At 37.1% G+C, this 15604-nt stretch overlaps 1 protein-coding gene across 3 annotated transcripts in view; it reads right to left on the bottom strand.

Annotated features, from left to right (window-relative positions):
- The window catches only part of RPRD2 (regulation of nuclear pre-mRNA domain containing 2), an 86166-nt gene that overhangs the window by 8586 nt on the left and 61976 nt on the right, over positions 1 to 15604 (bottom strand). For all 3 annotated transcript variants that reach the window (XM_057722144.1, XM_057722153.1, XM_057722161.1), the window contains exons 8-10: positions 4866 to 5148; positions 3178 to 3438; positions 873 to 1073 (exon numbers count right to left, since the gene is read on the bottom strand). In XM_057722144.1, the coding sequence (XP_057578127.1) occupies positions 873 to 1073; positions 3178 to 3438; positions 4866 to 5148 (745 nt within the window). The remainder of the gene's footprint in view (positions 1 to 872; positions 1074 to 3177; positions 3439 to 4865; positions 5149 to 15604) is intronic.

Raw genomic sequence — 15604 nt, 5'->3', positions numbered from 1 at the left:
TGTAGGATTAAGCAGCATCCCCGGCCTCTACCCACCAGATGCAGTAGCACCCCCACCCTGACCCCAGCTGTGACAAACGAAAATGTCTTCAGACACTGCCAAATGTCCCCTGGAGGCTCCTGGTTGAGAACTATGGATAATGAGTAAATCACTATATTGAAGCTGTAATTCACTGCATAATTATACTGAGGTTGGTATCTGGAGGGTCTGAGAATAGAGAGCAAGGTAAGCTTTATGAAAAAATGTTAGAAGCAAAAAAAAAAAGTTAGAAGCAGACAGTTTTAGTTCAAAACAAGACAATTAGCAAAGCTGAACAGAGAGGTTCAAATAAGGTAGAGATAACTGGTAGGCAGAAAACAAAAAAACGGTATGATTTCTGCAGAGGCCTCTATAAAACATTAGGACAAAAAAAAGAGATAATCATGACTCATAAAGAGTTCTGAGAGTAGATGGATCTTTCTTATTGTCTTTAGCTTCAGCTAACATTAAAATACGTAAACCTCAACATATACTAACCTATATGGTTGGAATACATGGTGTAAGTGAAAGAATACTGGACTCCAGGCAAGAAATCTGGCTTTTAGTCTCAGTTTCTCATTGAACAGATAGATGTGTGACCTTAAGCACGTCACATCACTTCACTGAACCTTAATTTCCTCATCTGAGGAGGGGATTAGACTAGAGAATATTTAAAGTCTCTTTCAGCTTTGACATTTCATAATCCTATAAATGCCAGCTTGTATATGATAAAGAGAATAATGAATTAACTGTATTATACATTTCACGACTTTGGATTCCTCAGAAATGGAATCCAGGATTAAGCCAGAGACAAACATTCACAATTCAAATCCCTCTGGCACATGTCAGTTTACCTTGCAGTGCAGGGGCTGACTGTGTCTGGGTTTTGGAAAGAGCAGACAGAATGCTCTCTGGGGTGATCTCCACCTTTGAGAGGATATTTGCCAGAGGATTGTGAGATGATGTCGTGGCAGGTGCAGGTGTTTTCAGGCCACTGGTGAGGTTGCTGGGACTTGTAGGAGTTCCTGGAGAAGGTCTTGATGCAGGACTGACCCCTGGTGGTAGAAAGATTAACTCAAGAAAAGGCAATTCAAAATGACCTTTAAATTCACGATACTCTCCAGTCACTTAATTGAGTCTGGTATGTTTAATAGGAATTCTTCTCTGAATGATCCACAAATCGTCCATCTTGTACAAAGAAAACAAATCTGAAAATTAGATTAAGACTTGCTCTCAACTACTTGGAACACCCTTAAATTAGACAAATATTAAGTTCTTTTTTTTTTTAATATGTATTTACTGGTTTTCATAGACCCAACAGAAAGAGACTAGAGAACCTATTTTTTTCTCTAACAAATAGAACCTACACATCAGACTCCTGTAAGTGTTCAATAAATACTGCTGGCTAATTGTGGTCAGACTTGGCCACTGCATAATTCTATGTGATAAACAGGTTATTTCCTTTTGAAATGGACTTTAAAATGAGGTTATATAAGCAATCTTTACAATTTTACATTTTAAAACACTGGGTTGATTTTTAACATAGGAAAAAAGGTATATAAAGAGAAAATTTCTGATTTTTTTTTAATGATCAAAAATATAAAGATACTTCACAAAGAAAAAATAACTGATAAGTAAATGAAAGAAATTTTAACCACATCTTTAATCAAAGGAATGCAGATTCAAACAAACAATTTTTTTAAGACTGAATGTGACAAAGTATAAAACAAAACAAAATAGTGTTGGAGAGGTTGAGGAACAAATGGGAACTTTCACATACTTTGTGCACAAAATAGTACATTTTTTGGAGATCATTTTAGTTATAACGTGAAAAGACTTAAAGACCTACATGCTGGTTTTTTGGAGTCTTTGTTAGAAATAAATATTTAATTATTTATGAAGCAATGAAATAACTGGGATTTTATTCAAAATAATCAGGATTGGATAGGGCATAGCAGAAACAAGATTGGCCATGTGTTTATACTGTTGAAGATGAGAGATGAGCACGTAGGGTGTACAACTTTATAAATTTTCATTAAAATTTCCATTAAAAAAAAAAGTCCTATATACTTATCAACCCTTTTAAGAAGAGTTGTGCATTAAAGTTTAGCATCCAGGTTGTTCATTACAGCATTCTTTATAACAGTGAAAAACTGGAAACATACAATACGTTCTAATAATAAAGGCTTACATAAATTATTGAATGCTATATAGCTATTAAATGATGTAGATGAGTATTTAATGACTTATAAAAATGTTCATGATATGTAGTTAAATTTTCAGTAACTGGTTTCAAAACAGTACAGCTGTCCCTTGGTTCCCGCTGGGGGTTGGTTTTAGGACTCCTGAATACACCAATATCTGCGGATGCTCAAGTCCCTAATAAAATGGCAGAGTGTTTGCATATAACCTATGCACATCTTTCCATGTTCTTTCTTTCTTTTCTACTTCCTTCCTTCCTTCCTTCCTTCCATCCATCTATCGATTGACTGATTGATTGGTTTGCCGTGCTGTGTGGCTTGTGGGATCTTCATTCCTCAATCAGAGATTAAACCTGGGCCATGGCAGAAAAAGCGCAGAGTCCTAACCACTGGACTGCCAGGGAACTCCCCATCCTTCCATATACTTTAAATCATCTCTAGAGTACTTATAATACATAATACAATGTAAATAGTTGTAAATACAATGTAAATGTTACATAAATAGTTGTTAGGGCATGGCAAGTTCAAGTTCTTCTTTGGGAACTTTCTGAAAAAAATTTTCCCCCAAATATTTTCAATCCATGGTTGACTGAATCCATGGACGTGGAGCCTGTGAATAAGGAGGACTGGCTGTCTATGCAATATGCTTCAATTACTGAAATAAAAATTATTACTAACATTTTATTTCCCAAAACACTCATACATATATATATATATATATATATATATATATATATACACACACACTTGTAAGGTTAAACACAAATGGTTTCCTTTGGGATGGCAGAATTATGGATATTTATTTTATTCTTTTAACCTATTTTCTAATTTTTCTATAATGACCATGTATTGGTTTCATTTTTATTTTTTAATTAATTAAAAAAACAAAACCAAAACCCAGACTGATGGTTCAATTAGAAAGATGGAAATAAGCTTTTTATCTTCTTTACCTACTTACCAGTGTTTTTCATGACTGACGTCAGGCTGCTAAGGATGGAACTGATCTTTGCCAGATCCACATTAGCCAGGTTTGGCAAAGCCAATGCTGGAGTAGGGGAGAGAAGAGAAGTATTCACAGGCTTTGGAAGAGGTGGGGTTGCTGTCATGGTCACAGGCACTGGAGTACATGAAGAGGCCTTTGAGATACTTTCTGTTGGCTTTGTAGGTACAACAGTGGATACAGCTGACTTCTCCACAGGTTTTTCCTTCCTGTCCTCTACTGTTTAAGAAAAGAAAAAGAGATGATATTGCATCCTATTACTTTCCAGACTCTGCTTCCAACATGAAATAACATGTCCTAATACTTCCTAAAAAGTACTATGCTTTAGAAAAAAATCATTCATTTTTTAAAAAGGTCATACTCTTTATAATTTATGAAGCTTGCCACCTTTAATACCCGCTTAAAATGACTTTCCCAAATGCATCTTTTTTCTTACTTTCTTTTTCGGGTTTTTTTTTTGGGGGGGGGTGGGCGGCTGCATGCGGGCTCTCTCTAGTTGTAGTGAGCAGGGTCTACTCTTCATTGCGGTGGCTTCTCTTGTTGTGGAGCATGGGCTCTAGGTGTGCGAGCTTCTGTAGTTGCAGCACTAGAGGCTCAGTAGTTGCGGCATGTGGGCTCAGTAGCTGTGGTGCACGGGATTAGTTGCTCTGCAGCATGTGGGATCTTCCTGGACCAGCAATCAAACCTGTGTCCTCTGCATTGGCAGGAGGATTCTCAACCACTGTGCTACCAGGGAAGTCCCTATTTTACTTTTTAATGATTTCTTTACATCTTCTTAGTATCTGTGTATTAAATTTGTACATTTCTGGAAGCATGCTATTATTTGGTACATATTTGTGTTTTGTCTTTCAGTAACATTTATGTCATAAATTGTCTTATCTTTGATTTGCCATTAACCTGGGAGCTTTCTAAGACAGAAACTCTATACATATGTTAATGTATTTTCCTTTGGCTTCTTGAAATTGGTCTACTGGGGGTGCACTTAAGTACTAATGCAATGTTTTAACTCTTGATGCCTTTGCAATATATTCCTCTTGATACTTTAAAGGGCAGTGCACTATATGGATAGTGCATTAAATTCAACCTAAGTCAAACTGCCTAATAAGAATAATTATAAAAGCTGGGGATGTCAGAGAAACAATTCACCAATCCAGGTTAATTCTAAAAGTGCACTAGCTCTAAGTATGTGGGCTTCAGTAGAGCAGCACACAGGCTCAATAATTGTGGTGCATGGGCTTAGTTGCTCCACGGCTTGTGGGCTCTTCCCAGACTAGGGATCGAACCTGTATCCCCTGCATTGGCAGGCGGATTCTTAACCACTGCACCACCAGATAAGTCCTGTTTTGTTTTTGTTTTGGCCACACCATGTGGCTTGCAGGATCTTGGACCCCTAGCAGTGGAAGCTTAGATTCCTAACCATCGGGCAACCAGGGAACTCCATGTACAGCACAGATCCTGAGCAATAATTCTCAATCTACGTGGCAAAGTAAATCCTGAACCACTGCTCTAAAGACAACACTACTTACCTTGGTGTTCTCATTTTATAAGGATTAAACTATCTTTTAATACCTGCCTGTGATAGATTTATTGGTGGGGAAGGCAAAACAGATAAGGAGCAAGTTGTCTACTAATCATATAGGACATACCAATGATTTTTGACCCATCATCTTCCACATCTGAGAGTTCCATGTCTTCCACATCACGATTATCTGTCGCAGGCTCAGGTGTGGCAGATTTCTCACTCTCCACGGTTGGTGACTGGGATTCCTCACCTCCCATTCCTTGAAAAGGAGACTCAGAGCCAGTCGGGGAAGGAGCATCCATGCTTGGGGAAGGGACTGGTGATTCTTCAGGGTCAGGAAGGGTTGACTTCAATTGATCCAGCTTTTTCTTTAAATTGTTCACTCGATTAGCGAAGGTTTTATATGCCTAAAAGAGAAAAAGAAGAGTTTACTGCTCTGAGAAGTAACCAAGAAACTACCATTTTGAGTTGATCAGATTTCTTCATTATTATTAACTATATCACTGGTATTAAACAAGAAAATATCATCTGTCAAGCATGCAGTAGTTTCCAATCTCTGCTTTTTATATTCCCTAAGTCACTATTACCATCCACAGCTGCCCAAGCAACCAATATCTATCAAGAGCCTAAATGTGCTGGCCACTGGAGATACAGCAATGACTAAGAAGACAAAAATTAAATCCATAAATAAAGCACAGCCTGAGAGGTCAAATACTATTGATTTTTTTTAAATAAACTTTTTATTTTAAAACAGTTTTAAGTATACAAAATTACTGTGAAGATAAAATAGAGTTCCCATACAGCTCACACCCAACTTTCTCAATTACTAACATCTAACATTTGTATGATACAACTGTCTCAATAAAACCAATTTTGCTAATTATTATTAACTAAAGTCCATACTTTATTCATATTTCCTCAGTTTTATTTATTTTAAAATATTTATTTATTTTTTGGCTGCATTGGGTCTTCGTTGCTGTGTGTGGGTTTCTCTAGTTGTGGCAAGCAGGGGGCTACTCTTCATTGCGGTGCACAGGCTTCTCACTGCAGTGGTTTCTCTTGTTGTGGAGCACCGGCTCTAGGTGTGTGGGCTTCAGTAGTTGTGGTGCATGGGCTTAGTTGCTCCGCAGCATGTGGGATCTTCCCAGACCAGGGATTGAACCTGTGTCCCCTGCACTGGCAGGCGGATTCTTAACCACTGCACCACCAGGGAAGTCCCTCCTCAGTTTTTATCTGATGTTCTTTTTCTACTCCAGGATCCTATAATTTTGTAGTCTTGTCTCCTAGGCTTCTTTTGTTTGTGATAGTTTGTTAGACTTTCCTTGTTTTTGATGAACTTGACAGTTTTGAAGACTACTGGTCAGGTATTTTGTAGACCACCTGTTAACTGAGGTTTGTCTAATGTTTCTCTCATGATTAGACAGGGGTGATGGGTTTGGGGTAGGTAAAGTGTGACTGCCATCACATCATAGCAAGGGTACGTACAATCAATAAGATGTACCACTGTTGTTAACCGTGACCACCTGGCTTAAATCCTGTTCATCTGCTTATCTTAACTGCCAGTATCTTGAAGCTGTCTTTTCTTTCCATTAAGGGTCTTGGACCATTAGATTGTGGAATCATTTTGGTTGGTTGAACAAGAAGCATTATTTTAAAAATGGGATGGAACAGAAAATAATATGCTAGAATTGAGCTTTTGCTTCTAGATATAATTGAGTAGTTTGTAGCAGAGCAATGCTCCCATCAAGAACTAGAAAAGCCAGATATATACACATACATACCTATACACACTCACATACACGCACACTCACACACATCTAAATGTAAGTAGAGTGCTAGGGCAACCAAAACCCAAGTGGCAAATTCTACAGCAGGGGGAAACCCTGAGGAGAGTCAAGCTGACATTCTGCAGCTGCCTTTTTCTCAGGGTCCTGCTGATTTGGGGGAGCTAAGCAAGAATTTGAGAATTCAGGCAAAAGGAAAAGGCAGAGGGTTAGTACTAAATAATATAAAGAAAAAAAGCAGAACTTTTAATATTCTTGCTGGCCTGTAGAGACAAATTAGAAAAAAATTAGAAAGGCCAAAATTCAGATGAAAGAGGAAGGACAGAACTGGTTCAACAATATGGTATTGTTTTTCCTTCAAGATATTTGCTAACAGATAACCAACAAGGATCTCCTGTATAGCACAGGGAACTCTACTCAATATTCTATGATAACCTGTAGGGGAAAAAGACTCTGAAAAAGAATGACTATATGTACATGTATAACTGAACCACTATGCTGTATAACTGACACTAACAAAACATGCTAAACCAACTATACTCCAATTTAAAAAAAAAGATATTTGCTGAATTATGAAGCTTGCTTAAGAGGGAATTAAAGAAGTCAAGCAGAAAAATTTTGAAAAGCAAAGTGGAGTTAAACATAGTCTCATGGTGCAGAAGAGACAAGGATTAGAGTTCAAATCACACAATGAAGGAGGGGCCCTAATGATGGTCCCAGGCTCTTGGGAAAAATCTGTGACCTAGACGCTGGATAAACCAGAGGAAATCAAAGGCTTGCCCAAACTGCAATTCAGCCTAAAGTCAGTTCAGTTTCAGATATGATTAAAATCGTTAACTCTCACAATATCTGCCTAGCAAAGGAAAGGGTGAATCCTTTCTGGAGGAAGAGAAATTACTGAGACTTCAGAAATATTTTCATATACAATGTTCCATAGTCAATAAAAAATAAATAAGCATGCCAAGAGATAGGATCAAATGACTTAAAAGAAAAAACAGACACTAAGAACAGACTCAAAACACATATAGCCAATATTGAATTACTTGACAAAACCCAAATACCTATGATTTATACGTTTTAGAAAATATAGAAAATCCCATCTTGAACAATTCAGTCCAAAATCCATTGGAGAGAGCTGAAAGGAAGGCCTTGGTGGCCTAGGTTAGGTAATTGAACCAAAATGGGGTGAGGAAAATGACTGCAGGGGAAGAAGGCACTGCATGGGATGCTGAAGCCTAAGCAAGATAAAAAGAAAGCCAACAGAAACGGTTGGGAGGGATGAAGTGCTGGAAAACTGGCTATACACATGGGTAATGATCAAATAAGTGATTATGTTGAAGTTAAGGGAAGCAAGATTTTGCATTTTTAGAAAAAGCAATTACAAATGTGGAAAGGGAGAAAATCTGAATGAACCTTGTAGTGTTGGACTGGGATTGGAGACAATAGTGTGAACTCATGGTTTTTGACACATATAGATAGATACAGAAATACATAGAGAAGTGAATGTGTGTAGATAGGTGAATGTATGTGTACACACACACACACACACTTCCTAGCTCTGTACACTCATATGGTCTGACAGCAGTGATATCCCAATAGTCATAAATACATCTAGTATTCAGATCTTGGTTTCAAAATATGGTTTTTCACTAAAAGGAATCAAGACTCCTTGGAGAAATGACTGATTCTAGGGCTGGACAGAAAAAGTGTAAGATGAACCTGGAAAAAGTAAGGAAATGGTCAAAAAATAATGGGGACATGTCAAAAGAACACCGAAAGCAGCTTGAAGGGAGCTCCCACTGGCCAAATCTGGGATAATTTGAGCATCAAAATAATTATTTTGCAATGAATTAGTAATTAGTAATGAATGTAGTTAGTAATGAATTAGAACACTGACTACACAGGACTGAGTCCGTACTGATATAAATAAATGAATAAACTGAAACTTTGAAAAGGAACAAAATATTTGCATAGTTTCAAAATGCCTCCCCACAAGACACTTATTAATTAGTGTATAGTTTCCTAGTGTTGTGGTACTTTATTACGGGGAGGCTTAAAAAAACAAACTTATTGTCTCATAATTCTGGAGGCTGTAAGTTCAAAATGATCCCCCTGAGACTGAGCACAATCCTTCGCTGCCTTTTCCTAGTTTCTGGTGGTCATCAACCCTTGGAATTCCTTGGCTTGCTGATGCATCACTACAGTGTCTGTCTTGGTTGTCACATGATGTTCTTCCTGTGTCATCTGTATCCAAATTTCCCTCTTCTTCTAAGGACACCAGTTATACTGGATTAAGGCTCATCTTAATGACCTCATCTTAACTTGATTACATCTGTAAAGACCCTATTTCCAAGTAAGGTCATTTTCACCTGTACCAGGGGGTTAGGGCTTCAATATTATCTTTTTTGAGTACACAATTCAACCCACAGCAATTACCAAGTGAAAACTTTTCAATGGACAAGCTTGGAACGTGCCACATTAATAAGATATCAAAGGGAATGTTACAGGTAGTAAAATGAATCAAACTTGTGTGCTAACTGAAAGGATGAAATAAGAAGAACACAATCATTTCTGTGATATTCCTACTAAAGATATATAATCTCAATCTGATCACAAAGAAACATCACATAAATCCAAATTGGGGGACACTGGACTAACTATTTGACTTGTAATCTCCAAACATATTTAGGTCATGAAAACTGAAGAAAAGACTGAGCAACTGTTCCAGATCAAAGGAAAATAGAAATGCAATAAATGCGATTTGTCATTCTGGACAGGAGGTTTTGTTATAAAAACCATTCTACTTGAATAGGAGCTGAAGATTAGATAATAATAGTGTATCAATGTATCAATTAATTTCTTGATTAAATAGCTATACCTTATGTTTACTAAGGAATAAATAATTGTCTTGGAGGAAAATACACATGAAAATATTTGGGGGTAACGGTGTCAGCAACCTTTCTTTTTTGGGGGGGGTGTTTATTTTTATTTTATTTATGTATTTATCTTCATTCTTTTTTTAATTAATTTTTATTGGAGTATAGTTGCTTTACAATGTTGTGTTAGTTTCTGCTGCACAACAAAGTGAATCAGTTATACTGCAACTTATTTTGAAATGATTCCCCCCAAGAAAGGTCATCATAATGTACTTAAGATATTTCTTCAAGTTTGAAAGTGTTACAAAATTTAAAAAAGACTGAAAACAAATGAGAGGAAAAAATGAAAACAGACTGACAGAATTTTACCAGAAAAATCAAATTCTTTCTGGAAAAAAAAATCAAATTGCAATTCAGGAACTGAAAAATAAGCCAACTAAATTAATCAATGGATTAAATACTAGATAAGATTCAGCAGAAGAGAGAATTAATGAATTAAAGACTGCTTAATAGAAACTATCTAGAAGGGAAGAAGCACTAAGGTGAAAAGGATGGAAAACACAAAAAGAAACTTAAAATGGTATTTGGAACACTGATGAGATCTAATATACAAATTAAGAGAGTTCCAGGAGGAGAGGAGATATAATGTAATATAAACAGTACATGGCAAGAAAACATCCCCGATTTATGAAAAACATTAAGCCACTCATTGTGGGCTGACCTATGCCCCTCATAACCATATATTGAAGTCCTAACCCTATACCTCAGAATGTGATCTTATTTGGAGATGGAGTATTTACAGAGGTAATCAAGTTAAAACAAGGTCATTAGAATGGCCCTAAGTCAATGTGACTGGTATCTTTAACAAAAAAGCGAAAATTTGGAAATAGAGGAAAGGCAATGTGAAGAGACACAGGGAAGAAACAGCCATCTCCAAGTTAAACAGAGAAGCCAGGAAGAGAACCTTCCCGCACAGACCTCATAAAGAATCAACCCTGCTAATAACACCTTGATCAGGTACTCTGTTACAGCAGCCCTAATAAATTAATATACCATTAATTCACAAAGTTCTGCAAACTCTAAACCAGGTGAATATGAAGAAGACCACACCTAGGCAGATCACTGTATTTAACTCTGAGAATCAAAGATAAAGAGAAAATATTAATATGTACCAAATGCAGCACAATAAAAAAGTCTAGTAAACACTAAATATTGACAACATAAAACAACTGTAGAATGTGTGTATAACTAAATAAAAACATATAATCAGGGACTTCTCTGGTGGCCCAGTGGTTAAGAATCCACATTCCAATGCAGGGGATGTGGGTTCGATTCCTGGTCAGGGAACTAAGACCCCACATGCAGCGGGACAACTAAGCCCACATGCCACAACTACTGAGCCCACACACCACCACTAGAGTGAAGCCTGTGGGCCATAACTAGAGAGAAGCCCGCACACCGCAACAAAGAGCCTGCAAGCCACAATGAAAGATCCCACATGCTGCAACTAAGACCTGACACAGCCCAAAATAAATAAATAAAATATATATTAAAAAAAAAAAAAAAACATATAGATCTGAATGGTGGATATAATTTTTTTTTGTTTTTCTTTTTAATATTGAGTGACTTTATTTTTTAAATAAATTTACTTATTTATTTTATTTTTGGCTGTGTTGGGTCTTTGTTGCTGCACGGGGGCTTCCTCTAGTTGTCGCTAGCGGGGGCTACTCTTCATTGTGCTGCTTGGGCTTCTCATGGCAGTGGCTTCTCTTGTTGAGAAGCATGGGCTCTAGGCGTGCAGGCTTCAGTAGTCGCGGCTCGTGGGCTCTAGAGCACAGGCTCAGTAGTTGTGGCGCACGGGCTTAGTTGCTCTGAGGCATGTGGAATCTTCCCAGACCAGGGATTGAACCCATGTCCCCTGCATTGGCAGGCAGATTCTTTTTTTTTTTTTTTTTAAGAACTTTATTGAGATACAGTTAACATACAATAAACTGCATATATTTAGAGTGTACAATTTGGAATCCCAATCTCCCAATTCATTTCCCCCCAACCCTCCCCACTTCCCCCACTTGGTGTCCATGTGTTTGTTCTCTACATCTGTGGGCAGGAAGATTCTTAACCACTACGCTACCAGGGAAGTCCCTGAATATAGTTCTTTGATGCTATCTCCAAGGAAGATATGAAGTTAAAGATTTGAGCAGGGATTTCAGCAGCTGCCCAGTGCCAGGCAGAGTTTAGAGTTTATGCACTGTCAAGTTGGAGAGGTTTAGTAAACATCTTCACTTCCTATTAAAACCCCACAAAGGAAAAAAAAAAAAAAAAACCCCACAAAGGCCATGGATTAGGAGTAAGGACCATGTCCCGGGACTGACTAAGGGCTATGTCCAAACAAACCCACCCTAAAGGGCTATGTCCAAACAAACCCACAAAGCCTAAAACTGAGCCTTCACATCATAGTGATCTGCTGATAATTTAACTGATTGCCAGAAAAAACCTCAACATTTTTTAAAGGAAAATGACACAATTCAGAGTTTCTACAAGTATCACCCAAAATGTCTCCTATAAAATAAAGTCTTAGACAGGCAAAGAGACTGAATATATAGATATGATTAAAGTACACACACACATCATAGAAAAAACAGTCAATAGGAATATTCCTAGAGATGACCCAGATACTGGAATTAACGTATAAGATCTTTAAGACAATGATTATAAATACTACGTTAAAGAATTTTTACGGAAAGATGAAGAATGGATGAATAGATGGGAAATCTCAACAAAGAAAAGGAACTCTAAGAAAGAACCAAACGAAAATTCTAGAACTGAAAAATATAGCTGACTGGGCTCAGTAGAACAATGAATATCTGAAGACAAGTAAATACAAAGTAGCCAAAAGTTAGTCCAGAGAGAAAAAAGAAAGAACAGAGCAGAAACCTAAGAACACATGAGACATATAACTGGAGTCCCAGAAAGAGAAAGAATGAAAAAGAAATATTTTAAAAGATAACTGTCAAGGGACTTCCCTGGTTGCACAGTGGTTAAGAATTCGCCTGCTAATGCAGGGGACATGGGTTGGAGCCCTGGTCCGGGAAGATCCCACACGCTGAGGAGAACTATACCCGTGTGCCACCACTACTGAGCCTGTGCTCCAGAGCCTGTGAGCCACAACAAGAGAAGCCACCACAATGAGATGCCTGCACACCACAATGAAGACTAGCCCTCACCTGCCACAACTAGAGAAAGCCCACACACAGCAACAAAGACCCAACACAGCCAAAAATAAAAAAAAAATTAAAAAAAAGATAATCGTTGAATAGTTTCTAAAATTGATCAACATCAAACCACAGATCCAAAAAGCTCAGTGAACCCCTTTTAACCCTTTGTAGCAGGATAACTACAAAGAAGAAATCTAGGCATAGCTGACTTCTCACTACAATAAGGGAAGACAGGTAGAAAAATATCTTTACGTAATGAAAGAAAAAAACTGCCAACTTAGAATTCTTTATCCAGTGAAAACATTTCTCAAAAATGAAGATAAGATAAAGACATTTTAAGATAAAAAAAACTAAGAAATTCATCACCAACAGTCCTGTACTATAAGAAATGTTAAAGACTTCAGGCTAAAGGAAAATGACACCAGATGGAAACATGGATCTTCCAAAAGGAATGAAAAATACCAGAAATGGTAAATATAAAAGGCTATTTCCCCCTTAATTTCTTTAAAAGTCTACTGACTATTTAAGAAAAGTAATAAGAATTATATCACATAACATATACATAAGTAAAAGAGTTAATATCATAAAGACCTGGGAGAAGGGAATCCTACTACTTTTAAGGTTCTTATATTACGTATGAAGCAACAAAATATTAATTTAAGGTTTTACTATAATAACAGTATTAAAATAGTAATACTAAATAGAGGTAATTTAAAGTGATAAGATTGCCAGATTTGATTAAATAACAATAACCATAAAACAAAACCAAGATCTAACTATATGCTGTTTGTAAAAGACCCATTTAAGTACAAAAACCTGTGAGATGCGGGACTTCCCTGGTGGTCCAGTGGCTAAGACTCCAAATGCCCAATGGAGGGGGTTGGTAATTGATCCCTGGTCAGGGAACTAGATCCCACACGCCACTACTAAGAGCCTGCATGCCACAACTAAAGATCCCACATGCTGCAACTAAAAGATCCTGTGTGCAACAACTAATAGCAGGCACAGCCAACAAACAAACAAAAAACTTGTGAGATGCAGCTTAGAGGGAACTAATACGATATTTATTGTATTAAATACACATATTTTAAAAAAACTAAAAATCAATAATCTAAATATTCATCTTAAGAAATCAGAAAATGCACAGGAAATGAATAATATAGAAGAAAGCATCTCCCACTGCACTGCATATAACAACAGTAAGTTTTATTTTGTGAAACTTTTGCTGTGTGTGCACATGCACGTGTGTGTGGTTCTCAGTTTCCATGTAAAATCTTTCTTTCATGTGGATTGTGGTCAAAATCTTTTTGAAAATATTGCTTTAGGGTTTAAATGTTTCCACATAAGTCAATCTGGATTATTTCAATAACCTACTAACGTGTCTTCCCGCCTCTAATAGTCTACTGTTCTCCATTCTGCTATCTTGATTACAAAACACAAACTTGATCACATCATTAGCAAAATTAAAATCCTACAACTGCCTCCCTCTGCTTTCAGGATAAAATTCAAAGACCTTAGAATATAGGCCTTTCAGGACCATGTTCCTGACTCCCTCTACAGTTTTATTTACCACTTCCTCATAAATGCCCAGCTATAAGAAACTACTTTCAGGTCCACCTATTTTGCCATGCTCTCTTTCATTCCCATGCTTTGAAAATGCTCTTCAGAGAATATGGGCTTTCATTTAGCTAATTACTGCAACTTCAGAGTTTAGCTCCTTTGGGAAAAGTTTTCTCCATATCCTCCATCCCTACTCCCAAATTAGCTAAAGCACCTATTCAATCTGTTCTCTTAGCGCCCTATAGTTACCTTTATTATAGCGTTTATTACACAGAATTGCAATCATGTGTGCTCAATGAATGCTTGCTGAACAAACTTCTCCCAGCCATTTGCTGAGGATCCTCCAAAGCAGACGAAATTATTTTATATAATTTCATAAATAAGTGATGATGGTTCACTACTCAAAAATAGTAAAATGGTATTTTGAGTAAAAATGGTAAACTGACCACTCCCGTTCAGTATCTCTCCTTCCTGGGACTCCTATAAAATGAACAGTAAAGGAACACAAATGTATAAACCAGTAATAAGAAGCATACCTGAGGAAAAGGTTTCTATTAATTTTTAGGAAACAGAACTAGACGTAAGAATAAGAAGTGATGAGGCAGGGTGGAGAAAAATGAGGTTAGGAGTAGGCAGAAAGGGAAAGGAGCTGATCTGTCTTGCAGAATCCCTGATAAGTTTTGATCCAGGAAATGATGAGTATAAAAAAGTGGAGTGAGTAGTGGTGTTGAAATCAGAAATTAAAAGTGTGAATACCAGACACTCAATACCACCTACTAGTAATCTTGACACCTGGCAGCCAAGGCACTATGCCCCAGGCAAAAAAATATGAGTTCTTCCCTAAAGAGTTACAATATCCTGGCAAAAAGACTCCAGCCTTCTGACATTTTGGGCTCCTCCCACCCTAACAGTCAGCTTCTTACCTACACGGATTTTACTATTCATTCTTCGCTTAAACTCCGAGTAGATAATTCCTATCTATGTACAGAGAGCTCTCCCAATTTTTTCATACCTCATTTTTAAATATGGACAAAGAGATATCTGATTTTTGAGGAAAGCCAGAATCATCAAAGAGAACAACCAAATAACCAAAGGGAAGGAAAAAAAGACTAGATCTTTCAGAAAGTAGAACAAAAAGATCAAGGTTGGTGAAAACACAGGACACAAAGAGGATCAATCTAGGAGGGCTAACATCTGATTAATCCACGTCCAAGAAAGAGAAAACAGAGATAAATAAATTATCCCATAATTAAAGAATAGCAGTCTTTAGACTGAAAAAGCCCTCCAACTAAATGAATGCAAAACAAAAACTCACATGTAGATACATCATTGTAAAAATTTCAGAACATTACATAAAATGTCCCTAAATGCTTCCAGACAGAAAACAGTCACCTAAAAAGATCTTGCAAAGACTTCATATCAACAATA

This window comes from Hippopotamus amphibius, chromosome 1 (assembly GCF_030028045.1).
Source record: "Hippopotamus amphibius kiboko isolate mHipAmp2 chromosome 1, mHipAmp2.hap2, whole genome shotgun sequence".
NCBI lineage: Eukaryota > Metazoa > Chordata > Mammalia > Artiodactyla > Hippopotamidae > Hippopotamus > Hippopotamus amphibius.
This window is presented reverse-complemented; position numbering and strand designations above follow the sequence as displayed.